The 27,165-nt window shown below is 38.8% G+C and overlaps 1 protein-coding gene across 16 annotated transcripts in view; it reads left to right on the top strand.

Moving 5' to 3' along the window:
- The first annotated feature begins 401 nt into the window (after positions 1-401).
- The window catches only part of FIP1L1 (factor interacting with PAPOLA and CPSF1), an 81,971-nt gene continuing 55,207 nt past the window's right edge, over positions 402-27,165 (top strand). For 2 of the 16 annotated variants that reach the window (XM_039542591.1, XM_039542585.1), the window contains exons 1-11: positions 404-613; positions 1,397-1,436; positions 7,109-7,166; positions 8,416-8,522; positions 15,261-15,322; positions 17,015-17,122; positions 18,093-18,223; positions 18,528-18,596; positions 22,338-22,447; positions 23,110-23,247; positions 25,051-25,158. In XM_039542591.1, coding sequence (XP_039398525.1) covers positions 532-613; positions 1,397-1,436; positions 7,109-7,166; positions 8,416-8,522; positions 15,261-15,322; positions 17,015-17,122; positions 18,093-18,223; positions 18,528-18,596; positions 22,338-22,447; positions 23,110-23,247; positions 25,051-25,158 — 1,013 coding nt within the window. In that variant the 5' untranslated portion in view covers positions 404-531. Of the gene's footprint in view, positions 614-1,396; positions 1,437-7,108; positions 7,167-8,415; positions 8,523-15,260; positions 15,323-17,014; positions 17,123-18,092; positions 18,224-18,527; positions 18,597-22,337; positions 22,448-23,109; positions 23,248-25,050; positions 25,159-27,165 lie in introns of all 16 variants that reach the window. The other 14 variants (XM_039542586.1, XM_039542587.1, XM_039542589.1 and 11 more) reach the window with 14 other exon arrangements.

Below are 27,165 nucleotides of genomic sequence, written 5' to 3'. Positions count from 1 at the left end.
TTTTGGGGCTGGGTCTCACCGAGGATTTCGGTAACCCTCGTGGCTGGCAAGTGTGTATTTCCCCCTCCCCTGGCTGCACAGAGAAGCCCCCGTTTCTGTGGCACCAGTTAGCAGGCGAAGGGCCCGCTGCGATGGTTGTGGGCCTAAGGCAGCCCAGCCCCTTACAGGGGGTTCTCTCCCCACTCTGCCAGGCCACCTTACTCCTTCCCGCACGATGCCCTGTCGCGGGAGGAGGCAGGCCCCGTTCCCCCGCCCCAGCCCCCGTTGTCCTGCCCTCGCTGGGGGCCGGCCCGGCGCCCTAGTGCTCCGGGGCCCGGCCCTTTCCTGTGAGTGAGTGTGAGTCACTCGGCGGGGGGAGGGGAAGCGCTGAGCCAGCGAGCGGCGGCTCCTCGGCGGGGGAGGGGCGGGCGCTGCACACACCGGCCTCCTCGGCTGCCGCTGGAAGCGTCCGCGGGGCTGCGCGGGGAGCCGGCGCGGCGGGTGCCTGTGTCCGCGCTCGGCAGGGGCCGGCGCGTCCCGGGGGAGGCGGCCATGTCGACCGGCGAGGTGGAGCGGCTGGCGGCGGACCTGAGCGGGACCGGCGGCGATGAGGAGGAGGAGTGGCTCTATGGCGGTACGCACCTTCCTAGGCCCCGGCCTGGCCCGGCCTCCCTCCCTGGCGCCGCGGGACGGGGAGAGGCCGCAAGGGGAGCGCTAGGCCCCAGCGTGCGCAGCACCCACTCTCCCCATCACCTAGGCCGGCTCCCTGGGCCGGGCCGGGCCCGCTGCCTCCGACCCCGCTCGCCCATCTCCTGCAGGAGCCGCTCCGGGGGCTGCTGGTGCGGGAACCACCTGCTAATGCGGCCGCGCCGGGTATGGCGCAACCCGGGTCTCCTAATAAGCAGTGTGATTCCTCCAGTGATCCCCTGCCCTGCGGCACTGGCTTCAGCTAGCATGCTAAAAATAACAGTGTGGACATTGTGGCATGGACTCAGAGCTCAGGCTGTCGGACCTAAGGGGTTATGTTGGTTTGAGAGCCTGAGCTCCAGCCCAAGCCACAACATCAACACTGCTGTTTTTAGCATGCTACTTTGAACCTTGCAAGCTTGAGTCTGTTTTCCCTGACTGGGAGGCTTGCTTCCAGCTGCAGTGTAGACATACCCATTTACCCTAACCACATGAATACAATCTGAAAACTAAAATCCTGATACTGCAAAGGGTCTGTTTGTGGAGCTCTGTTGGCTTAAGTGGGGTGCTGTGTTGGCTCACATGTCTGACCACACAGATCCAACTCAGGATTGGAGGGTCCACCATTTTATTTAGTGGTACAGAATTAGAACTTGCAAGATACTCTGCTGTTTTTGACTCCATGGTTTCTAATACATAATTCTTAAATAATGTTTTTTGCTTTTGACAGATGAAAATGAACCAGAGAGACCAGAGGAACAAAAACCTAGGTGGGTGTCTTGATAGTTGTGAATTTGCTAATGTAGTTGTGTAAAAAGTGTATTCAGAACAAATCATTTCACACCTGTTCCTTGCAAAGTGATAGCCACTGGTAAGTCATTGGAAGTTGGGCACCTAAATTGGTGCCTTTGAATATCTCCTTCATATCAGATGTAATCTGCCAGTCTGATTAACTCTTTCAATGGTTTAACCTAGAATTTGGGCTGTTCAGTTATCAGTATCACTGTAGAAAGGACTAACAGATTTCTTTAACATAGCTTTTGTTACATTGGGAGCCTACTACTGTACAATGTGGGACACCCTTCCCCCCACACACTTAAATGGATTATTGTGGGTAGTATAGGGATATATGATGTAATTTAGTACTTGCTATGAACGTGCAACGTATAACATTTCAGCATAGAAGCTACAGTGAAATAAGTATCAGGGGGTAGCTGTGTTAGTCTGGATCTGTAAAAGCAGCAAAGAGTCTTGTGGCACCTTATAGACTAACAGACGTTTTGGAGCATGAGCTTTCATGGGTGAATACCCACTTCGTCGGATGCATGTCGTGGAAATTTCCAGAGGCTCCTCTCTTGGTTTTCACACCTCAGCTGCTAGAAGAGGGCCTCATCCTCCCTGATTGAACTAACCTCGTTATCTCCAACCTGCTTCCTGCTTGCTTATATATACCTGCCCCTGGAAATTTCCACAACATGCATCCGACGAAGTGGGTATTCACCCACGAAAGCTCATGCTCCAAAACATCTGTTAGTCTATAAGGTGCCACAAGACTCTTTGCTGCTTTTAGAGTGAAATAAGAACATTTCGCTCTGTTTTCCAGGGGGTTACTGCTCTCTTTTGAGGGCAGGTGACACAATAGATATTGAGCAAATAAAGGCATTCAACAATAAATATGACATTAAAAATATCAACATGGAACCATTCACTTTTGCTAGTTCTTGTTTTTTATTCATTTGACTTGATTAGTGTGTTCCTAAAGTCAGATTCTAGGGCTGAAATATATACTGAATGTTCCTGGGGATTGTCTTGTTGGGGAATGTACATCTTAAGATTTCAGTTAAACCTTTTTAAATTGTGCCTGAGAAGTGGCATTGTAAAGAATGACTGAAATTCCTGAGCAGTAAGTGTTTTCTAGGTATCCCTTGACCAGGCTACTTAGTGCGTTGATGGTAAGGACTGAAATCTTCTACTTGATATGATTTTCTGTAGTGAGCAGAGGGCAGGTGTGATATGCTCATAGTATCTTGTGTTAGTGAGGAGATATGCTGCTGGATTCTAATTTCCTCAGCAGCTGTCAGGCCCACGTAGATTGTAGTGTTGTAGTTCAGGCAGGAGATGACAAAAGCATGAATTACCAAAGCCAGGTCATTATTCACAAGGATAGGACGTGACTTCTGGCCAGGGAGAGATGGTAGAACATATGACTTGCAAGGTGCTGCTATGTGAGAGTTTAGCTTCAGCAAGGAATCCAGGAAAGCCTCCTAAATTGCACAGTGCCTACAAACTCTTCTTGGCATTTTATTTTACCTTCCAGTATAACCTAAGTCTTACAGCGGCTTAACGTCAACCAGCTTTTCTTCATCCAAGAACATATCTCAGCCAAGCATTGGGTTAACTTGGTGACAGAGATCATCCAGAGGTCCCTACACGTGCAGTTGTGCCCAGTGTCCTCTGCAACTGCAGGGTTTGGAGACAGATCCTGCCAAGATATAACTTGGGAAGGCTGCATCTTCATTTCTAGGCTGCAACTACACTGAAGACTTTGGCCCAGGTATTTAGGTGTTGCTGTGCTCAGCGTTGCAGTGATCCCAACCGTCTGGTTTTAGACTCCAAAGTGCCTAAATCCCTTTTTGGGGAAGAAGATTTAGGCTCCTAAATCAGTTAGGTGTTGTGACACTGAGCTCAGCAATGTCCAAATACCTTTACGAATCTGGGCCTTTTAGCAGTTTACCCATCATTAGTCTAGCGCAGTGCAGTTCTGCTGATGCTGATGGAAGCACTAAAGTACATTCGAGGTCTGGCATTTTTACAGTGTAATCTAGACATGCTGTTTTAGTGTGGTTTTTTTTTCACTATAACCTATAGATAGGCGTGACAATAATTTTCTTTTATAATTTCAGCAGATAATATTGTTTAAATTGATAAAAATTGAAAAAATGCTAAAAAATGTGCACAGTTGCAGGAAATTATGGGGGTCAGACAATTATTGAATGAAAGTAGATGTTGAGATTCAAAAAGTTAAAGCTTTATAAACCATTAAAACACAACTTTTCAGCATCACATGTCAAAATATACAAATAAATACCCATAAATCAACAAATTACACCTGTTTTTACTATTCATTCATAGGGAATTTGTAACAAGTCTAAATCACTGGATGTTGACTCTATACTCTGCCTATCTGTACGTTTTGGTTATCATCTATGGAAATGTATTTATGTTTGGGGCGGGGGAGGAGGCGGGGGGTATAGAGAAATCCACATGTACCAATTAAAAAAATCTAATCCTTCCAAGCCTGCTTATAGTCACCCATAGTAACTAGCTAGGAACAGAGTTAGATGACAGTGTTAAAAAGGCCTACACCAATATATTCTACCTTTGCTAACACTGATGCCAAGGTTGCACTGATGTTTAACCAATAGTGGAAGAATTGCTAACAATTTTCAGTGTCATCAAGGCCACAATGTGGAGTAGCTGTAGCAAGTTCTTTATTCCTTGCTGGAAACAACTATTGCAAGACTGGCCCTTTTTTTTTTCCCCTTTGATTCTCTGCATCAAAACGATTTTTTTTACCCCTCCCCCCAGAGGGCAATGGTGGGGTAGAGATGATCCCTTTGAAATTCAATGCTTTACATCTGTTTATTATATAATGACTTTTGTATTCAACAGTGGATTCAGTTCTAATGGAGCGAAGCTTCATTATAAGAAGAGTGAAAGTCCACTAAAATGCACTCAAGCAATTTTGGACTTGCAAACTCCCTTCATATGGAAGTAGAATCATTATATATGATCAATTATGATCATGTTCCACTGTATCTACTTCTTGTAAACATTTGAATCCAGTTTTGCTATCCACGGGGTCATATTTGTGGACAGGAGTCAGTGAAAATTTAAACATATTTCTTAGATTGAAACAAAAGGGATTATTTCATTATATTTTGTAATACTACTTTCATATTGGTGAGTCTTCTGATATTGATGGTGGAAATTACATTATTCTGTTGTCTTCTGATTTTCTAGTATCTTTTGTAGATAATTTCCAGATTCATAGAATATCAGGGTTGGAAGGGATCTCAGGAGATCATCTAGTCCAACCCCCTGCTCAAAGCAGGACAAATCCCCAGACAGTTTTTTTTCTTTTAACCCCGTTCCCTAAATGGCCCCTTCCAGGATTGAACTCACAACCCTGGGTTTAGCAGGCCAATGCTCAAACCACTGAGCTATCCATCCCCCCATAGTGTTTCATTGCTATGCCCATGAGCCTTTCTTCTTTTCTAGGTTTTTCAGACCCTTGGGGCTAGATTCACAAAAGGGTTTAGGGACCAAAGTCCAACGTTTACGTGCCACTGACATTCACTAAACTGCTGCTCAGCTGCTGCCTAATCACCTTTGAAGGGTAGTATTTAAGGCCTCACCCTCTCATCATTTTGTACTGGTTAGCTTAGACAGCTCTCCACCAAGCATGCTGGCTTCTGTGAATCCCTTTTTTGTGGCACCTAACTCTCCCTATGCATTGTGTGAGGAGCCAACTCGGGCTTGTGAATTCCACTAGGTGGCAGGGGGCTTAAGTCCCCCTTGGGAATCTAGCCTTCAGTGTAGTTGTTTGATTTCCTAATCTTGCTGCCACCAGCTCCATTTCTACAACTTTTGTCAAAATTGATATCATGCTAATTTGCTTAGTTAGGTGTGCTGTAAAAGTGCTTTGTCACGTTTGAGTACAACTGGTGATGAAAAGAAATACTGAAAAAACACGGAGTCATGAGAAAGTTAATAATGTAAACCTCTACCCCGATATAATGCGACCCAATATAACACGAATTCTGATATAACGCAGTAAAGCAGTGCTCCGGGGGGGAGGGGCTGCGCACTCCAGCGGATCAAAGCAAGTTTGATATAACGCGGTTTTACCTATAACACGGTAAGATTTTTTTTGGCTCCCGAGGACAGCGTTATATCGAGGTAGAGGTATATGTGCATTCTCCGAGTGTCACTGTACTTGAGCATGTGTAACGAAAAATATTTTCAGGTTTATTGAACCAGCCTCTGTGGCAAATAAACTTTAAATTGTATTTGCCATAGTAATAACATGTGCTGGACTAGTTCTCTGATGTATTGGTTAATTTTTAAGGCTTTGTAGTGATCTCATAATTAAAGTTGCACTGGAAAATCTGTTTTCTTTTTAGAATATTGTCTATGTGGCAGGTAAAATGATCAGCTGTTAAATGAGTTGGTTCCTGCCGTTTTAGTCAATAGTACCACACCTGACCACAGAACAAATGGTCCTGATTAACAATAATTGGCATCACTATTGGCAGTATATTGAATGGATACCAAACTACCTCCTAACCCCTAAATTGGCCTATTTCAGGTTGGGACAGAGTGGGGAAGGTTGTACTACTACTAATGCTTTAGTCTCCATTCTTGTAATTCCAGCATGATTCAAAAACATGAAATTAAATGATTGTTTTTTAACTTGACAATAGCCAGTGTGTCATCCTAGTAAACAGTGATGTGAAACACCTAGGTTTGAATCCCAGAACCAGCCCTGGTAACAAGCCAGTGCAACTCTGATTGAAGCATTGGGAGTGTTGCCAATTTAAGTTAGTACTGAATTTGGTTTTTTGTCTGATTGCTCATCCAGAAAGAAGCTGGGACTACAGATCCCATCTAGGGGCTTGAGGAAATAATTTTAAGTACCAATATTCTCCTTTTCAGTTAAGGAGCATTTTTCATTATGGCTCTTGTATGTTGTTTTGTTTGTTAAGCAAAGTAAACAAGGATATCAACACAGTGTTAGAAGTTAAGTTTAGTAGTCAGTTTTTGCTGTCTCAGAAGCAACAAAACACTGGCTATTGAGTTAACTTGTTTTTATAAATTTCAGAGTGCAACAATGACTTAAAAAACAAACAGTATTTTCAAAACTGGTGGACATTACAAATCATATTACAACAAATTTAAAGGCTAATCAAATGTTGTATCTAAAATATCTTATACTATTGTGCCAGACAAAAAGAGAGAAAGAAACCTTGATAGAGATTTTTTTTTGAAGCATTCTTGGATGTTTAGGCACATGTCTTTCATCATTTTAATGGAAGACGTGTCTAAACAACCTAGTCATTGTAAAATATGAGTCCTCATTTTTGCATGCTAAGGACCGAATCCTGCTCCCAATATACCCAAAGTATACTCATATACTTTGACTTCAATGGGTGCAGGTTCCAAACATGGTGACAAATTGAAAATACAGTACTCCGAAAATATCTAGTTTGCATAATTTGTGTCACCTTATAGTGGAAAGTTGACATTAAGTTATCTCTTAGAGTATTTTTGCTTAGCAATCATATAAAAGACTGCTGGGACATTGGCTATACTTCAAAGTGCTTTTTCACTGGAACCTGTAGGTACACATAGTAACTAGCTTGCATTTTCTGTTTTTAAGTGCTCCACCACCTTCTGCAAATGAAGAGGAAGCTGCTGAAAATGGTGTAGTGAAAACGGTAATTTTAAATATATATTACAGACATATTCGTTAGTATGCTTTGCTTTCACATGGGGCAATGATAATTTCAGTGACTAAAGAACTTCACCAAAGTAACTGATTTTACACATTAGTTCGTAAGTTCTGTCACTTTGACTAATTTTCAGTTCATTTTTTATATGCAGTGCTTGCCAGAAATTTCTTAACACTCAAAACAGTATTTATTGTGTGACCTTGTGCATGTCTCATAGGTTAACCCCTCACTAAGAATTACCTTTAAAATGGGTCTAACAATGATTACTATTAGTGCTACAAACTTTTGGGGGGGGGCGGTAATTCTGGTTTTGTAAATGAACAGTAGTTTTAATATTTTGGATACACGGAGACAACTAATTAGTACAATGTTTTAAATGTGTATGCATGTTAATACTCATTTTTAATACCGTTTGCCCCTTTCCCCTTTTGCATCTCCAGGCAGTTAACTTATATGCTACATGGAAGAACTGTATATTAAGACATTTTAATAAAATTAGGGTTATCAAGGGAAAAGGGGGAATAGGAAGGGTATACATATAGGGTCAACAGCAGTCTAAAAAGCATGCCTTAATGTTATAAATTCTTGAGTAATAGAAAAAAAAATCAAATAACTTATTCAAGGACTGTTACTGGTATACATTGACTAAGTTACTTGATGAGTAGTATTCACTGAGCTATAGAGAAAAGAAATTGTTTATGTAAATTATTTAATGAAAATTTGTGATGTTTGCTGAATTTTATGTACCTGAACATTGTTTTTACTAGCATTTGTATATATTAGTATTTGATTTGCTGTGAATGTGTATTTAAAGATGCAGAGAACTTGGTCTCTTATATTTTTATGTTCTTTCCGTGTTGAGCAGATGACAGTAGAGCTGAACTGTTATGGACTAGGTAGATAAACCGTGGTCTTGAGTAGCCAAAGCCAGTTTTTCTTTATTTTGCAAAATGTTACATTTCACAAATAGCATATTGACATTCAAGATACGTAAGTCTTATCACCCCTTTGCATCCAGATATCATCAACGTTAACATAGACTCAATGGATAAATTGGGTTTTCCTGGTAGGACCCTGTTGTGCTAAGCAGTAAATGCCAGCTGTAAGCCAAAAAATATAAATTAATGTGTTAAGGTTAATTTGTTTTTCTACCAAAGTTTGCTGGAATGGACACTTAAGTCTGTGATATTTTAGGTAAATATCTGATTGTACCTTTTGTCTGTTTTTGTTGAAGAAGGTGACAGAGGCTGAGGATGACAGTGACAGCGACAGCGATGATGATGATGAGGATGATGTTCACGTCACCATAGGAGATATTAAAACAGGAGCTCCACAGTATGGGTAAGTTATTTTCAGTACCTGAATATTAAGTGTTTGACTCGGAGCTTGCAGCAAGTATAATGCTTGAAATAGATGACAACTAATTTGTTCTGTGTGCTTCTATGTAGCCTTTTCATCTGGTTAACCAATTAAAATTTAATTATCAAGTTGATCTGAAAACAGAAAACTGTAAAATAAAATTTCTGCAAGGAAGAACCAGCAGGTGGGTTACATTTTCACTTTCTGAAAAACCCAGGGTGGATTTGATTTAAATCAAATCGATTTAAATCACTAGTCAGGAAGACTCAATTTAATCATGGATTTCTACATAAAAGTGAATTCTTGTTGGTTGTTATAACCTTAATACATATTCTTCACAACTCAGCGATAGATATAGGTTTCATTTTTAGAAGGTACACACTATACATTTTTAAAGTGATTTATTTTGAAAACTTCTCAGATTAGTTTTACAGCTATATCAGAAAATGAATGATTGGTTATTTCATTTACCAAAGGTAATTGAAGCAGATATTTATGAAGTCATTGGGAGGTGAACTATTTCCAATTCAACAGGTTAATCATTAATATTTGGAGGATTTTCTTGCCATGCTGTATTAGGAGAATATCACCAGACAGACATTTACATTGTTTTATTTAACTAAAACAACGTTATGTATTTTGGATTTTTTTCTTCAGCAGCAGACATATAATATTTTAACAAAATAAGCATATGAATTTTTGAATTTAGTTAAATATTCACGTTTTTTAAAATCAGGTTTGTTTTTATTAAAATTGTTTTAACCTAAAATAGTTAAATGAAATATTTAAAAAAAAAATTAAGTCAACTATATCAGCCAGGTCAACATGAGAAACTTAAAATATTGGCTTCTGCAGCTAACTCAGTCACCTTTACCTTCATTTTCCTGTTTGTTCATAATCTGGAAAAGAAAAACAAGCTTTCCTGCTTTTTCAGGTCCCAAACGATTTCTCAATTTGGAATGAATTAGTCCAAAGGAAGAAAATATTCTTTCTACACTGGCAGAAGAAGCTACTGCTGTTAAAAGTGAGATTATCACTTCAGCAGTCTCTGAATCCAAGTGCTTAAGTGACTTCCACCAGTTCACTGGTGTGACTTTCTTTAAAACATCATCAGCAAACATATATTTCTTGAATGGTTCACCCTTAGCTCTGAAGTTTATTATACTTGCCATTATGGAGGGATGATTGCTGGATGTCCTTGTCATAGCCAACTCCTCTTCTTCAGCAGTTAAGGTTTGGCCCTGATACTGAGTATTGAGAATATTTGCAAGAAAATGAGCTGGTGGTAGTGCTTGTCCCATTCATTTTTTTAATGCTTGTAATTTAACTCTGTCATTACATATTTCTCTTTTTAAGATCTCACTCAGTTCCTTCCAAATTTCAACAGCGTCAGCAATAAAACAGCTATTTCCCTGCATTTTGTTCAAGGCTACAGAAATAGGCTTCAGGGTACTCAGCATGTGTTCAATACTTCTCTTAAGCCCAATGTTGAGAACTTTGGCTGTGACAGTGCAATCTATTTTTTTCATGTTTTTGTTCACAAACTGTTATCAGATTAGGCCAGTTCTTGATATGGTCCTCAAAACAGTCCACTGCTGAGTTTCATCACGTCTTGTGGGAGAGTTAGCTTGGTTCCTCCCACTTTTTTCAGAGCAGCTGCTGCAAAGTGGTTGTTACGGAAGTATTTTGCAATTTCAACAACATTAGCCTTTATTTCTGAAACAGTGAATTTTTGGCTAGGAGGTGCATCAAATGAGAACTGCAACCATATGTTATTAGCTTGAGACTCTCTTCTAAATAATTTCCTCTCATCTTAGATACATTTGCAGTATTGTCTGTGACCAAGCAGCATACTAGACATTTGAATTGTTTTTCATAGTTTGTTATAGCTTTTACTGCTACTTCTTGTAAGTATTCTGCTGTGTGTGCATTTCCTGACGTATCAATTGTTTCTGTAAGGAAAACATTCTCTTCTTCTGTTGTCACACAAGCACGTACAACAGGATCATTGTGGACATTGCTCCACCCATCAAGACTCAGGTTAACAGTTTTACCCATTACACATTTTGCACACTGCTCAATTTCTTTTTCATACACTTTATCCAGCAATTTGCCTGCGACATCTGCTCTGTTGGGTGGACTGTATCCTGGTCTTAATGCCTGAACCATGTTAATGAAGTGTGGGTTCTCAATCATATGGAAAGGAGAGTTTGTTGCATAAACAAACGGCAATTTTTTTCATCAGTTACCTCTTTTTGTAATCTGCTTGTTCTTATCACAAACTTATCTATGATTGTTTCCGGATGATGGGGATTTTTTTTCCTTTTTGCTACAGGTTATATACAGTGGCTTTGTGACATACATGATGTGACTGAAACACTATCATTGGCAGATAACTCTGAACTATAGAAAATGATGGTGATCTTGAAGGTGGATAGCCTCTGTGTTGAGGATGGATTCTCCTAAACAAAATAAGTCAATGCAGTTATTTAATTATTATTACCATACTGCTCATTTAGTATTACTCATTGCGTTCTCTGACATTCAGTACTACTTTAAAGGTGAAATTGTAAAAGGAAGATCTGCCTATTTCAGCTATTTATTTTTTATCACAACTGCGTCTAAAATGATATTACTCTATGGTACTAATTATATTTTTTGCTCAAACATGAGAATTCAAGAATAATCCAGAAGGAAGACAGGCAGTCCTTAAGAAAGAAGTATGACATAAAAAAGTTTACCAACCTGAAGACTCTGCATATTCAGACATGTTCCTTTCATCATCTTCAACGCAGCTTCCTCCTGAGAAGGAACACTTCTCATGGTGATTTTTTCATTCGGGCAGCCAGGCCTTGCATTTCTTTGTTGCAGTGTTTGCATTTTGCACTCATGCCTGTCTTACCCACAGGTAGAGGAACTTAATTAAAATATTCCCAAACAGGGTCTCTTTTATGGCCTGCTAGCATTATAGGTTTTCCCTAGTGAGAGAATGGTATGGTAGATCTCAAATCAATGAAGGCTACACTCAGAAAGACCTCAAGACTTCTGGAATGTGCTGCTCAAACAGTTTTGCTTTTGTTTCTACTGCCTGTCCCTCCCTTCTCACATTTATCTCCAGACTTCTTCTCCTTGTCCAGATCTATTCCACCCCCAACAATCTTCTATTCATTGAACTTTTTGAAACTTTGCACTTTTAGAGAGAGGTAAGGGATTGACTCTGTGTACACAAATTTGCAGAGGGACAATAGGGTTGAGGTCTCTTATTTCTCACCTTTATTTATTTATTTTATTTTAAACCATTTTTGCTATTAACAAGCATGTTATCTCTGGAGACACAAATCCACAGTTTGAGAACTGCAAAACTAAGTATCTCTGATGGTATCTTCTAGACCAGGGGTGGACAAACTACAGCCTGGGGGTCGCATCTGGCCCTTCAGACATTTTTAATCTGGCCCTCGAGCTCCAGCTGTGGAGCAGGGTCCAGGTCTTGCCTTGCTCCACGCATGCCAGGGCTCTGCGCGGCTCCTGGAAGCAGTGGCATGTCCCCCCTCCATGCTATGCGTAACGGCAGCCAGGGGGCTCCACACATTGCCCCCGCAACTCCCATTGGCCAGCAACTGTGGCCAATGGGAGCTGCAGGGGCAGCGCCTGCAGATGGGGCAGCATGCAGCCGCCTGGCTGTCTGGAGCTTACACCCCTGACCTCCTCTTGTGCCCCAACTCCTTGCCCCAGCTCTGATCCCCCTCCTGCCCTCCGAACCCCTCAGTCCCAGTCCAGAGCACCCTCCTGCACTCCAAACCCCTCATCCCCAGCCCCACCCGAGAACCCGTACCCCCAACCAAAGCCCTCACTCCCTCCCGCACCCCAGCCCCCAATTTTGTGGCCCACCATACAATTTCCATAGCCAGATGTGGCCCTTGGGCCAAAAAGTTTGCCCACCCCTGTTCTAGACTGAGCACTGAGTCTCATTGGGTAGACAGAAAGATTAACCTAAATAATCTATACAGAAGCCCCTGGAACCCCATAAGATTGGGTCCCTAATCCATGAACTATTGGAACTCATTTACAAAACTTTTCTTAAGCATTACATGAATATATTGTCTCCTACTATAGAATTAGAATTTATCATCATGGAATAGAGATTAGATATCTTGGAGCTATAATGTATCTTAATTAAAACCATCTTTAGATAGTTTTTTTTCCCTCAAAAAGCATTTGATCAAAAAAAATCAGATTTTTTTTTTTAATCATTGATTTTTATCCACCCTGGAAAAAGTTGCATTGCAGAAACATATGGGGGCTGAGACTTCAAGTTTTAATTAAGTGGCAATATAACCAAATTAGAATTTTAGGTTAATATTTATGATATATTGACTTTTCCTTTGCAAACTGGAAAGTATTATGCAAAAAGAGAACATTAAATATGTTCTCAGTCCAGTTTCTTGTGGACAAGGTGCATATTAAAACACCATCATAGCTGGCATTTTTGTGCTGTTCATAGAGGATTTAGTGGACTTCAGGACTGAACTGGCAGTCCTTAGAGATGGTCCCTCAAAGTTAGGGCTCAGGCACATGGTTGGGCTGTGTAGAAAAATTTGCATTATCACTGTCCTGTATTTTTTTTTTCCTGTGAATAGAGGACTTCATTTTCATTTTCTGCTACCCCAACAACTTTAAAGAGCACTAAGTTCACTTAAAATTATGGAATACAATTTTCCAAGTGAATTATGTATTTACATGGATTCTGAAGGAAAAGCACCATTAAAGAATGGAAAGTCTGCTTTAGGGTTGCTGTTCATGTGTAGAATAAAATTCTGTTAATCTAATGCCTATGATAATACTGAGCCAAATTCTGCTTGCCTTTCTCACATGTGTAGTCCAGTTGACTATTTACATGAATAGAACTAGTAAGGTTTAATGCTGAATGTGCTGCAGTAGTACATTTTCAAGGCATAATTTACTGGGTTATGTACACTATCTTAACAGTCTTATGTACACAGTCTTAACTTTAGAATTATGTTGTATATTCTTCAGTTTTGCAAAGTGTTCAATATTCCAGAGCTTTAAGTATTTCATATCTTAAAATAACAAAATTTGCGAAACTGGGCAATATTAAAAAACACAAACTCTGTCATCAATATTTGTGATTGTCATTTCAACAGCATACTGCATGTTCTGGAGCTGGTCACCTTTGGATAAGAAGAACCTGGGAGTTGGGTGAGGGGGATAGATAGGAAGGTTAGGATTACATTTTTAATGGGCAGAGTCCCCCTCTTACCCCGAGTACATAGGTTTATTAGCATATTATACTAAAGCTTATTAAAATGAGTACAAGGAATTTTAAATAAAATGACCATTTTTTCTAAAAAGCCCTTCCAGAACAAGGTTATACAATGAATTTGTCACCCACTCCTGCTTTTATGCATGGGAAAAAGATTTTAAAATTAATTCAGTTTTAGTTTATTTAAACTTTAGTACAGAAAGTTATTTTACAAGCTTAAATTGTCTCCATGTATAATATTTAGTTTTGGCCATTGATACGAGAACTATAACATTTTCTCAGCAAAGTCATATACTGATGTAGCATGTCATACCAGAAGAAAAGTGCTATTTGTCAGTCTTTGCATTATTGCAATGGAAATTACTTTTATTTAAGAAGAGAACTGAAATGAGAAGGATGTTGCAGGGTAGTTAAACAGGAAATTGTACCCTTCCTTTTACTTACCAAGATTATCTGGAAGATTCTCTGCACCTTGAAGTCTTTAAACCATGATTTGAGGACTTCAATGGCTCAGACACAGGTTTGATACAGGAGTGGGTGGGTGAGATTCGGTAGCCTGCATTGTGCAGGAGGTCAGACTAGATGATCATAATGATCCCTTCTGACCTTGAAGTCTATGATTCTAATAAAAGTGCCCTCACTATCTTTAGGAGCAAATACTACCTTTGGGGATGAGCCACTTGCACACATCCTGGGGTAGAATGTGTTCCTTTGGTATCCTGAGTTACACCACCAGTACTGGGCCTTGACAGCACTCTATTACTAGAGCAATGTAGTGTCTTGTTTATAGTTAATGCATATTTATATATGCACTGGAAGCTCAAAATCTGTTGGTATCTGTGAAGAAAGTTCTATTGGCCTAATTTTTGTTCTTTGTTTTTGTAACATATTGTTAGTGTAAAAGTATGAGATATTTGTTTAATTTACTGAGGAGTATTTGAGATGGTACAAAATAGCATTTTCAGCAAAAGACACAAGGGTATGAACTTATTGAAACTACAGTAACCTTTCAGTCAGTTTTGATAAATGCTTATTCTTCCTGCTTCAGTACAGATTAAATGATAATACTGAAACAACAGAGAATCTTAACAGTATTCTCCAGTCCTAGTCCCCTGGCATCCTCTGTATTCCTAAGTGAGCCCTTTTTCTTTTTTTTGGTCCTATCCATTCTTGAGGCTCTGTCATGGTCACTATGCTTTCAGCATCCAAAGTGTGATTGAGACTTCAGTGCCATTTATTCATTGGAGAAAAGTGCTATTGAGTGTTGGAGCAATGCGTTCTCTTGCTCCTAGACTGATCTCTCTACTTCTGTGTTGTTAGTTTGGAGAGCTTGAGATTCAGAATGACAATCAAGTCTAGGTCCTCTTCTTGTTTCTGGATATAGCTAACCATTTTTATCAGTTTTCTCTATCTAATTCAGTTTTGTTAATTTCTTGAAGATATGGAACAGCTCCTGTGAATCTCAACATCAAGACAGGAGGTCGAGTTTATGGATCATCTGGTAAAAAAAAAAATGTTTACACATTTATATTAATAGAAAATGTAACAATTGTATTAATCTGTAGTAGTAGCACATACTCTGTTTTTAGTAACAATTTTTGCATAAAGTTTCTATACAGTGTTAGTGAATTAGACAAATATAAAATCTTAAACATTTTAATCCATTAGCTTTTAGTGCAGAGGCCCCCAAACTGAGGTTTGCTCCCCCCTTGGGGAAAACGGAGGAACGTTTGGAGGGGCAGGACCCAGGCCAGCTCCCATGGGGGGCAGGGAGGGAGCACCACCCAGACTCTCTCCATTACTAGCTCTGCTCCAGCCCTGCCCACAGCCCTGGCCCCACCCTCAGCCTGGGCCCCTGGGGGGGAAGTGGAGTGAATAGGGGTAAGAGGGGGCACGACCCTGAAAAGTTTTGGGACCAATGCTGTAGAATATTAGATCAGCTGATATGTTCAGAATTAGGGTCTTAAAAATGGTATAGTTGCATTATGTATAATTTAATCCTAACATTTAAGGTAGTACAAATAATTAAAAATAATATGAATAGTATATTATCAATTGTACAGCAGAAGTCTCTGGAGAAACTTTGCCTTTGTATTTACCATCTACACCATAAGGCACTTAAAGAGTAACACTTGGTTCGCCTCTGTTGCTGATTTCTACTATTGCATCTCTCAGCTCTCTCGTAAAAATTCTGTTTGCATTCCAGCGGTGATGAATGAGCTACAACTACTTAGATAATATGAGTTAACAAGATGCATAACAGGTGTCATGACTTGGACCATTGTCTTCCCTTGCTATATGTCTAATTTAGATGGTATACTGGTTGGAGAAGAAAAAAAATTTAACTGTAAAGTACCATGTATATCTACAAAATAATTATGATGGATCTGCACAAATTAGTGAGTCAAATTACATGGTAGAGATATATATAATTTAAGATCCAATAAACAATGCTTGCATTTTGTTATAAAAATACTACTATATGTAAAGCTTTGGATGATATCTTCTTGAATGTAAAAGGGCCACGTGATGTCCCAAGTGCAGTGGAAAAGGTGTGGTGCCACTTCAAGGCAAGGGCAGGGCACAGAGAAGACATAATTGGAGACTGCTCTGTGAGTGCATGCATAGAGCACAGCTCAGATTGCAGTAGAAGGGTTTCAGCATGTGACTGTTCAGGTGGTCTGTACCCTGACCTTTTGGTTTTGGGGCAAGGGTTGCCTGAGAGGAGGATTTGTGTTTCACAGGGACTTTTTTCATGTCATACACTTAAGTTTATTGGAAACTAGAAATAACTGTGATGCCTCTAAAACCAGTCCTCAATACAGCAATTATATTAATTGAAATTTCTGATAAAACAAACACATGTATAAAACTACTGTTTTATGAGCATGTACAGTAGTTAAAGTCTACAAAAATTAATTGCAGACCATGTAGTTGCTATTTATTCACTATAGGTAAGTTGGAAGGATAAAATGTGTTTAAGATAGTAAAGAAAATGATTTCATTTAGATTACAAGCTCTTTGGGGTAAGGATGCTTTCTTCTTACTTGTCTGTAAAATGCCTAGCACTCTAGTGCCGAATAATTTGTCAAAAATAAAATGTTAATTTTAGGAAAGTCACATGAAAAGTGTTGCATTTATTAACTTACCTCTGTAAAAGGGATTTTATGATTTTTGTTACTTTTCTTTATAGGTGCAAAAGTCAAAGGAGTAGATCTTGATGCACCAGGAAGTATTAATGGTGTTCCACTGCTGGAAGTAGATTTAGATTCTTTTGAGGATAAACCTTGGCGAAAACCAGGTAATATTTCTGCATGACATTCTTACTGCATAATAATGTACACATTGGTTGAAATACAGCGATATTTAATAGATTACTTTTGATAGTTTTTACCCATAGAAGATTAATTTATTGGTAACGTCCTACAAATGGAAGTAATATACACAATTGTACTAATATTTAATTGTACAATTAATGAGCTAAATCAACCAGTCCTACTTGAAAAACCTGTAAAGGGAGTTACTTTGATGAGAATGTATTAACCTACATGGAGTTCCAGGGTATCCATTGCAAATACCTGTCAACAGGTTGGGAGAAGGGGGCATAGCATATGCCCAGCTAAATTCATGGACATCCTGAGAGATCCATGACTGGAAAATCCAAAGTTCTCTGGGGTTGTTGCCATTGGCTCCATGCCTGCATGTGCTACCAGAGATAAAGCAGAAAGTAATGTTACTAGCAGAAAAAGCTACATAGAATGGTTGGTTACCCCTTGGCTCTAGCCACTCTCCGATATATTTTATTCATGCAGGGGGCACCCACAGACTTTGAGGAGAAAGCTGACTCTTAGGGTCTGTGCATGTGTTCATTGTTTTCTGTTTACCCTTCTCCCCATACATATGGTAGAGCCAGATTTGGCCAGTATTTGTATTCTTTTCATCCCTCTGAACTGCTCATTGGAGTATTTTGTAAATTGCTTTAAAGATGGAAATGATGTCTTTACAAAGATGTAAGAGGCATAGTACTTTTTGATTATTATTTGAAGCCTGATCTCTGCAAAATTGGAATGTATAGCATCACCAGAATAGACATCAAATATATTGAACTATAGAAGGTTACATATTATTTGGTGTAAGAAATTTATAATTCTTAACATTGGGACTTTTCCCTGATTTCTGCTTCTTTCTGTTGCTATAAACAAAGCAGAAATAGAAAAGGAAAGATGAGTTATAATGCTTAATTCTTAGAATTTGTGCTTTTCTGTTTGAAGGTGCCGATCTTTCAGATTATTTCAATTATGGGTTTAATGAAGATACCTGGAAAGCTTACTGTGAAAAACAAAAGAGGATACGAATGGGACTTGAAATTTTACCAGTTACCTCAACTACAAATAAAATTATGGTAATTAATAACATTTTTGTGGTATTCCATAATATGTAAACACTTTTCCCCTCCCCCCCATAAAACTGTTATGGTGCTGTGTCACTGTTTGTGTGTTAGAAACCTCTTCTGTCTGGTACAATATCATTGTTAATAAGTTCATACCTTATCTTTCCTTTCCCGCCACCCAGAATCTTTCTCTTGTTTCATTGACTATTTGTGCGGATAGTGGCACCGCTAGGCTGTGACCATGTGTTAGTCATGATGTAGCCCATCAGTTCAAAGTTGTGTGGTATCTTAATGGGCAATGTGTTATTTAACTTAGGCCGAAGACAATTCTATGGAAGTAACACCAGGTGCAGAGATTCAAGATGGCAGATACAATCTTTTTAAGGTGAATTTTAGTAAACTTTCCTTGGTTGCTCTCATTTTTGTTGAGTATTGCTTCCCATACCGCTCCCAAGTGATAGAGGCAAGATTGAAGTGGACATAGCTATTTTTCTAAGCTCTCATCTTACATCAGTGACTTTCAGTGCATCTCACAAACTTGCTGAATTAAATTCAAATTGTTTGTTTTGTCATCACTGCTGCAAGCATGTGAGTTAATGGCCTAGTGCACTAACAACTGCTAAGTGAAACTATACTTGCTTTATGTGGTGGTTTTATTTTTTTAGTTATAGTGCATTTGTTTATGCAGGTTAAAGAATTCCTGCAGAGGTTCTGGAGAGGCTTTGGAGATTATGGCATGATATTTTACTCCACAGCCTTGTAGTTATTTTACTTTGTTTTGTACCCTTCATCCTTGATGAGTCTAAGATCTGAAGATGTCTTTTCTTTTAAGTTCTTCTGTTGTCTGATGTGAGTTAGATGTACTCTGCTTTATTTTCCATCTGATATTTGTCTAAATGAGGACAAACTGCGATAAGAAAATACCAGTATTTTAACAGAAAAACAACCTAGCTACCTGTTTTTATCTTCAGTAGACTGGCGTGAAACATTGACTTCATCAATTTTCTCTTTTTTTAAAGTCACTCTTTAATACTTCAATTTATATTAAAACTACTTTTAATATAAATAAGTCTGTAGATTCAGTTGAAATACTAAAGATTCAACAATATTTTGGTTGTTGAGTTATAATGTGTGGTAAGTATTTCATTCTTGAATTTCATTAAAACCAGTTCAGAACAGATCATTGCTGTTTCTCTATTCCATGCTACAGTAACAGAAACAGCAATTGTAGCCAGGGTAGGTTTTTTTTGTTTTTGTTTTGGGGCGCCATTTCTCACTCCTACATTGCTGTAGTGTCCACTAGTTTTCTTCTCTGTCTCAATGAGGATATTCTTTACAGTAGCTTCTGTAGCTTTTCTTACCTCCATGTTCATCATGTCAGAGTTCAGGAAATGCAAGGAGTGTGGTCTCCCATTGCAGCTAACCATTACAAGGTCAGACTCTCTTCTGGACCTGCTGCTTGCCCTGGTAGGGGGAAATTTAAGTGGTCTGACTCAGAGGCTGCCTCCCTTGAGTCTGGGGATTGAGGTTTGAAGCTCTAACAGGAAGACAGCCTGATCTATCACTGTTTAGGTAAGTATTTTCATTGTCTAAACACAGTAGATTGTTTGCCATGTGTGTCTTTCAATTACGTGCCTTTTCTGGGAAAGAGAAGGATATGTACATATTTCCTATAGAAGTCTGAGGACAAAGACACTTTTTCTTTGAAGAATATAACTTCTGTCTGGGTTAGTACAGAATCTACCATTTAATATCAATCTTGTTAATTTCCCCATAATGGAACCATGAATGAATTACTTAACAACAACAGCTTTTATTTGAATACAATTTGTTCATAACCGCTCCAGACTTCGTATTTGAGCTACGATTACAATTAGAATGTGACAAAAACAATTTTGTAACTGTATGGTTTTAGTTATTGAAATAGCATTCCATGGCTGATCATTTGAAGGGTCTAAAACGGGTAGGCAACCTATGGCACGCGTGCCGAAGGCAGCACATGAGCTGATTTTTCAGTGGCACTCACACTGCCTGGGTCCTGGCCACCGGTCTGGGGGGCTCTGCATTTTAATTTAATTTTAAATTAAGCTTCTTAAACATTTTAAAAACCTTATTTACTTTACATACAATAATAGTTTAGTTACATATTATAGACTTATAGAAAGAGACCTTCTAAAAACGTTAAAATGTATTACTGGCATGTGAAACCATAAATTAGAGTGACTAAATGAAGACTCGGCACACCTCTTCTGAAAGGTTGCCGACCCCTGGCCTAAAACATAAAAGGGCATACATTTGGTTGGGATGAGAAAATAGAGAAAGCTGAGAAGAGTAATAAAGAACAGGCTTATTTTATCATTTTGTTAACATTTTTCATTCTCCATTGAAACTATAAGAGCCATATTATTTGCCTTCGTATTGTAGGTTTAGACTAGCCCTGAAGTAATTAACAAAATTAAATCTTGCAGTATTTTCACATTTTTCAGAATCGATGGGCCAATAGAAATCTTTAGGGATTTTATCCTTCACCCGAAAAGTCTGTAATAATTAGTTATTCAGTTTTTCTAGCTTTTTTATTTCTGGTTAAAAGTTAGGTCGATGAGCTACAGCAACATACATATTCTGGCTGAAAACTTGAACAATTATGCCACTCTTTTGCATGTTTGATTAGAAATTTTCTAATGTTAAAGTATTTGTTTAAAATCCAGTGTGACCATGGCAACAAAATGTTGAATACAAAATTACTTTACTATACGTGTAAATAGCTCAACCATGATTTCTCTTTAAGTCGATATCCTGTGAGATTAAAGAATTCAAGATTGTCTATTATCATTACTAATTACTTAAGCGCTGAAAGTCTCTGAGGTGTTGTACATAAATGTGTAAAGGAAGATATAGTCCTTGCGTTAGACAACTTACCTTCTACGGTTGGACTGCTGTGCCTGTATGGAGCTCTGTTTAAGGCATTGGGGCTGTGCAAAGGCTCTGCAGTCCATTGCCATGTGAAAAGTTACAAGATCAGAGCCTATATGGAAGTATACCATGATTTAGCTACGTTCCCACATAATATTTTGAGATGTTGGGATCTAAACAATCATCCAGTAAATGTTGTTAATAAATGGAAATTGTTTTACAGATGTTAAGGACTGGAAAGTTGTGTGTCTTAGGTTTTTTTCTGGCTCCTAATTCCACTTTTGCTACTGCTTTTCCAAAGAGAGTCTCTGAAGAGGTGGTATGAGTGTGTCGTCAGCACCAGTTAGCATGTCCATTCCACTACTGAATCGCTGCTTCTTCTGTTTCTTTCATAGTGCTCACATATTTCCCTAACAAAATCTTTAGGATATTTTGCTTATATACTGTGCCACTGTCAGCTGAAAAATTGGTGGGGAAAAATAGGTATTATAGGTATTTGCATCAGAAGTACTTAAGATAGAAATCCTACAAAATCCTGCATTACTTTACAAACGTTTCTATGTTTCTAATATTTCTTACTAAAATGTAAATGCCAGTAGCTACATGGTTAAAGTACATAAATTGAATATTCTTGGTATGACTTTCAAAATAAATTTGTTAGTCTCTAAGGTGCCACAAGTACTCCTGTTCTTTTTGCGGATACAGACTAACACGGCTGCTACTCTGAAACAGTGAAGTAATTAATTAGGCTGTAGTTACTGTCTCATTACATGGAGAATGTTTTCACCGTGTTTTGCCGTTTGTTTTTGATGTGAAGACTACATTCTATTGGTTTTCTTGATGATGAGCATCTTTGAAAATAACTTAGATATTTTAAATCTAAATGTTATTTTACAAAATAAGAGTCTGCAGGAAGATTAATTTAACCCAGATTTTATTGTCCTTGGTCATATGCCTTAAAAAAGTTACAAATTTTGATGTTCATTGATAAATGTGAAGCTCTTTAGTTTCCTTTTTTAATGTCAAAAACAATTTCTTGCAAGTAACACTTCCTTGTAAAATGTGGGATTTTATTAACTGTGCAAGAATAATAGTTTAATATTACTGAAGTTGTGAATCATGCGGTCTGTCTTTCCAGTGTGTATTGTTGTATCGAGTGATGGTACTGTTAAACTTCTGAGGCTGAGCTAATGAGGAAAATATTATTTTGAAGGTACAGCAGGGCAGAACTGGAAATATGGAGAAGGAGGTGGCAGTGCAGTTGACCAAAGCTGAGTTTACATCTCCTCCCCCACTGTTCAAATCAGGAATCCCGACAAACAGGTCAGTTGGACAGTCATAATTTCATAGCTTGTTGTAAAGTTTTTTTTTTAAAGGTTTTGATTTGTTGTAGAAATAATTTTTTTTTACTAGTTAAAAATATGCAAGAAAGCATGATCTTACTCAGTTTCAGTTTGTAACCAGTTCTGAGTGAATCATTTCTGTTTATGCATGCAATGCAACTCCTGTGATGTTCCTAAAAGAAATGGTAGGATGACAGACCAGGAAAAAGTGATAGGACCAAACAGGACAACAATGAAAATCCCAATGTTGGTATCTCATATAGTATTTTCTACATAGTTAATTTGGCTCCCAAAGAGTAGAGTAGCCACCAAAATGTCTCTTGTTTACACTGCAGTATAAGCACTAACACACATTTTTTCGAAATAAAATGTAGAGTTGGAAAGCTAGAATAAAAACAACTCAGGGCTCCTGGTATCTAGTCCCCTCCCTGCAAGGTATCTCTTGCTTTCTTGCACTTGGTTGACACTTAGCATACTTTTCTTAAAAGTGGAGGAAATAACTTCATTACTGTAGTATTGTTCCACACTTCCCTGGCTTGAATATGTACTACTTGTGTCCTTCTCCCTTCAACTCTAAGCTTTACTGTGTTTGTGATTATGAACTTGGCTGTCTTTGGAGTTCATGACTCTACTTTGTTCTAGTTATCAAATGGTCCTGAAGAGCAATTCTGCTGGCAACTCAAAAAACCTGAAGGCATTTTATCATAGTATCGTAGACGTTACAGATGATGGCAGTGGAAATATATTGAATCATCCAGTCCCACTCTTCCCCAATTCAAGGTTTTTTGCTATTCATTTTTTAGTACTATGTCAGGAGTAATTTTAAATATCCCAAAGAAGGGGGCTTCTATCACATTTTTGAAAGGCTGTTTAACAGGCAAATACATCTCTCTGTAAAGAAATCCTTGCTTGATTTTCAGCCAAAATGTTCCCCTCCTGTTGCTCTGAGTTATACTCCATTGTACTAAACTAAATAGTTCTTCGCTGTGCTTGGGGCTTACACTGTTGAGATGTTGGTAGGTTATTTTCAAGTCCCTCCACCAACCTTTATTTATCCAAAAAACAGTATAACTTTTAAACTTTCCTCATTTATATATTCTTCCAGCCCCCTGATAATTTTTATTTCTCTTATATGAATTACCTGTAGTTTGTCTCTATTGATAACGAGATTCCCAGACTGAACACAGTATTCCAGGTGTGATTGCTTTAGAACTGTGCAGAGTACCATTGTTCCATGATATGATACCTTGTGTAACACAGCCCGTTATTGCATTGGTATTTTAAATACTTTAGATAGTGTTAATGAACGGCTATGAAATTAGACTTTTTAAATACATATCCATTCAGTTTAAAATACATGGAAAATGTTGGTAGTATAGATATGGATTGCATATTCTATGGATGTATATTATGAGTGTGCAGTTTTAGTTTAAGCACTGTATGTGTGTGTATTGAGATTGAATTTGTTACTTTGTAAGGAAAATCCCTGTGACATGCTGCAGATGGAATTAAAATTTCATGCCATGTCTCTTCCCTTTCCTAGTGTTCCCCTGCCTACTTTCATTTCCCCTCACATCCCTCATCTTTGAGTCGCAGCTTGCAGCTACCATATTCTGATTTTCCAGTGGTACTAAAGTCAGTAAACATTGTTGATTAATTAGAGGGGTTATTCTTGAGCAATTGAGGAGCACTCCTTTTCTTAAAGAGCCAGGTTTACTCCCCAACTTTTGATATCTTTGGGAGTAAAGATTGGAAATCAAACCTGGTTCCTCTGCATGGCAACAGAGCACAAATCAGCATGCCAGCATTTATATTTCTATCCAGCCTTCCCCATCAGTACATGTTTAGAATAGGTATGTATATGGTGTGTCTGTATTTATATATAAACTTTGTTTAGATCATTGTAATTGCATGTCCTTATAATAGCAAAGCTAACTTTTTTTAGTATTTGATGTCTGCTATTTTAGGATACACTGAGTTATAAGTTGCCATGCCAAAAACAATGTTTCTTATAAGTGGTCAGATGAGACTTTGAAAGAAAAATATTTATAAATTATTATAAACAACTTAGTTTTGGATCATTTGCAATGCACTTCTACTTAAAACATTTTTGGTAGAATGCAGTAACAGCAGTACAAAGCTCATCACCACACCACCACACTCCCTGCACCCTGTTTGTATATGAGGAAAGGCTACTCTGAGTTTTTGTATTGTAAATTAGTGGGTTAATGAAAAAACTTGGAAAAACTATTTTAGCTGTTATTATCCCTTAAAATAAGAGAATTTTAACTAGGTACTGATTATTTCAGGTGGTAGGATTGCACTGCAATCCCAGTCTGATGTCACTTGTTAAAAATTCCCAGTGTAGTATGAGGCTCCAGCAGTAGTGTTGTTTGTAAATTTGCTAGTAAAGCTTCTTGTCTTACATAAGAACTCCTGCTAGTTTTAACAGTAGATGATATGCTGGGTGGAGGGAGTGGAAGAATGACAGTGGAAATGGGAGTAGGGAAGAGAAGAGGCGCTCAAAGAACAGAAAAGGTAGAGACACAAGAAAAGAAAGACCTAGAAAATTTATCTCACCAGAAACAGCACCTCTTCTCAGTCACAGACAAGCACTGCTTCCAGAAAAGCCAGTTCAGGCATCGGGAAGTGGCAGGAGCGATATGGGAGGGCCGAATCACCTGAATTAAGGTAAGAAAAACAAAAAAATTAGGGCACAAACCTTATTTAACATTTTAATCCCTCCCTTCCCCCTCCGTCTCCCCATTTTTTATTTTTATTTTTTTTTGTGTCATTGGTGGGACATTGTCCCCCTTAGACAGATTTTTGGAAATCTACCTAGTCAGGGCTGCCATGTGGTTTCCTGGATGTACTCTTGTGCCTAGATATTGCAGCACATATTTCCCGTTATTTGGGAGTCTGAAAACAGATGGTGGTCTGACCACATAATACTTGTGTGAGAAGCAAAAATTGAAAAACATTTCATTTTAAAAATATTTTTTTCTCTAGTGTTTGAATTTAGAGCCTATTAATTACTTCCATCCAATGGCTTATCAGCTTGAAAACCCTAATACCCAAATAGCTTTCCCTCTAGTATGTAAATCAATAATAGTGGTCAGCCAGGAGCATGGAAATTGTTGTTCAAATGATACAAACAGAACTATCATTGGCTACTAAAAAGCTAAGAAGCAATTTTAGCCAGGTGGTAATAGGTTTCATTTGAAAAAAAAAAAAATAATGAATGTACATCATATGAATACTCCTGTATAATGGAAGACTTCCATTTGATTGAATATCTTTAGTGATATCTCATCTATTTATAGCTTATTTAGAAACTGCAGTATAAATATCATATAGAAGGTTAAAGATTATTGAATAATCTAACAATATGTACTTCTGAAAGAACTAGAACATTATGGAAGTCATCTAATAGATGTCTAAATAACACAGTATTTAGTTAGATATTTTAGCAGTTTAACAGAGACAGATAATTACAGGGTGAGTCTTGTTCTGTCACTGGGCTAGCTGTACCTCTGTCCGTTCTTTGGAGTCTCTGTGAGAGCTCAGGCCTTTGGCCTTTACCATTTCTGAGGTAGAATTCCATAGTTTGCCCACTGTCACACCAGGATCCCTTGGGTATCAACCATAACTAATGCGGCAGGTCCTACTCAGGTATGGCCCCGCAAGGGTTTCTCTTTCGGAGCCTATGACAGCATACACTTGCAGTAAGATGGAATCAGCTTCTTCAAAACAAAACATGATTTATTTTGCCCAAAGGGTACACAATACTTAGATCAGTAGATATAAAGTAAGAGGCCTTACATACATATTCCCTTGCCTAAGCTTAATCTCTCTATCCACAGCTCAGGTGGGTCTGGCGTATCTCCCCATCTCTGAGTTGGGAAAACCAGCCTACACTGCTTGTAGTCTTTTCCTTTTGTCTCTGAATGCATCCCCCTATCAGCTTATTTTTCCCCCCACTGACAGCACCCAAGACCAGCTCACCCCAAAAATGTCTTCAATTCCTGCCAGCAGCACTTTAACTGGTCATAGTCTTTTGATCTCAGTGATAGAAAGTGAAAAGTTCTAGCCTGGATGGAGCCAGTTAGGTAACTGCTCCCTCAGTTGATAGCCCAGCCATTGTGCTCTTAGCTGCTTTGAAGATGTGTACCTAAAGCTAAATTATATCTGTTATTGTTTTACCTTTCTTGCTCAGTTCTGTAGCAGCCCCTTGTAACAAGGTGCACCCTGGGGCCTCTGGTTTTGGACCCTTTTGCCCTCTTCAGTCAGGAACGCATCAGCTTGATGCAACACCAGTGTTCTTTTTTTACAGTTGTTTTCCCACCACCACTTTCCACCTATGTATAGGTTTTGCAGCTAACTTTGCCAAGTGCAGGCCTGGCCAGCAGCAGACCAAGGCTCCCAACTCCCTCTGTGCCTGGCCTGTCTCTTCCTCCAAGCCTTTATAGCCCTGGCTAATGAGGCTGGCAGGTGCTGGCCGTTACCAGGCAGACACAGGGCTATCCAACCAGCCCCAATCCATTCCCCTTGATTGGGGCTGGAGTGGCAGGGGCTGATTAAGTGCTTCTCACTCAGCACCCTGTCATACCCCTTTACAGCTCTCTTCATTGGGTCAGGCACCAATATAAAATTGAATAGGGAAACTGATGTTTTACACATCATATTAATAAAAAAATA

The sequence above is a fragment of the Mauremys reevesii genome, linkage group 5 (genome assembly GCF_016161935.1).
Source record: "Mauremys reevesii isolate NIE-2019 linkage group 5, ASM1616193v1, whole genome shotgun sequence".
In the NCBI taxonomy this organism is placed as follows: domain Eukaryota; kingdom Metazoa; phylum Chordata; order Testudines; family Geoemydidae; genus Mauremys; species Mauremys reevesii.
The sequence above is the reverse complement of the archived record's forward strand: the minus strand, read 5'-3'. Positions and strand labels throughout refer to the sequence as shown.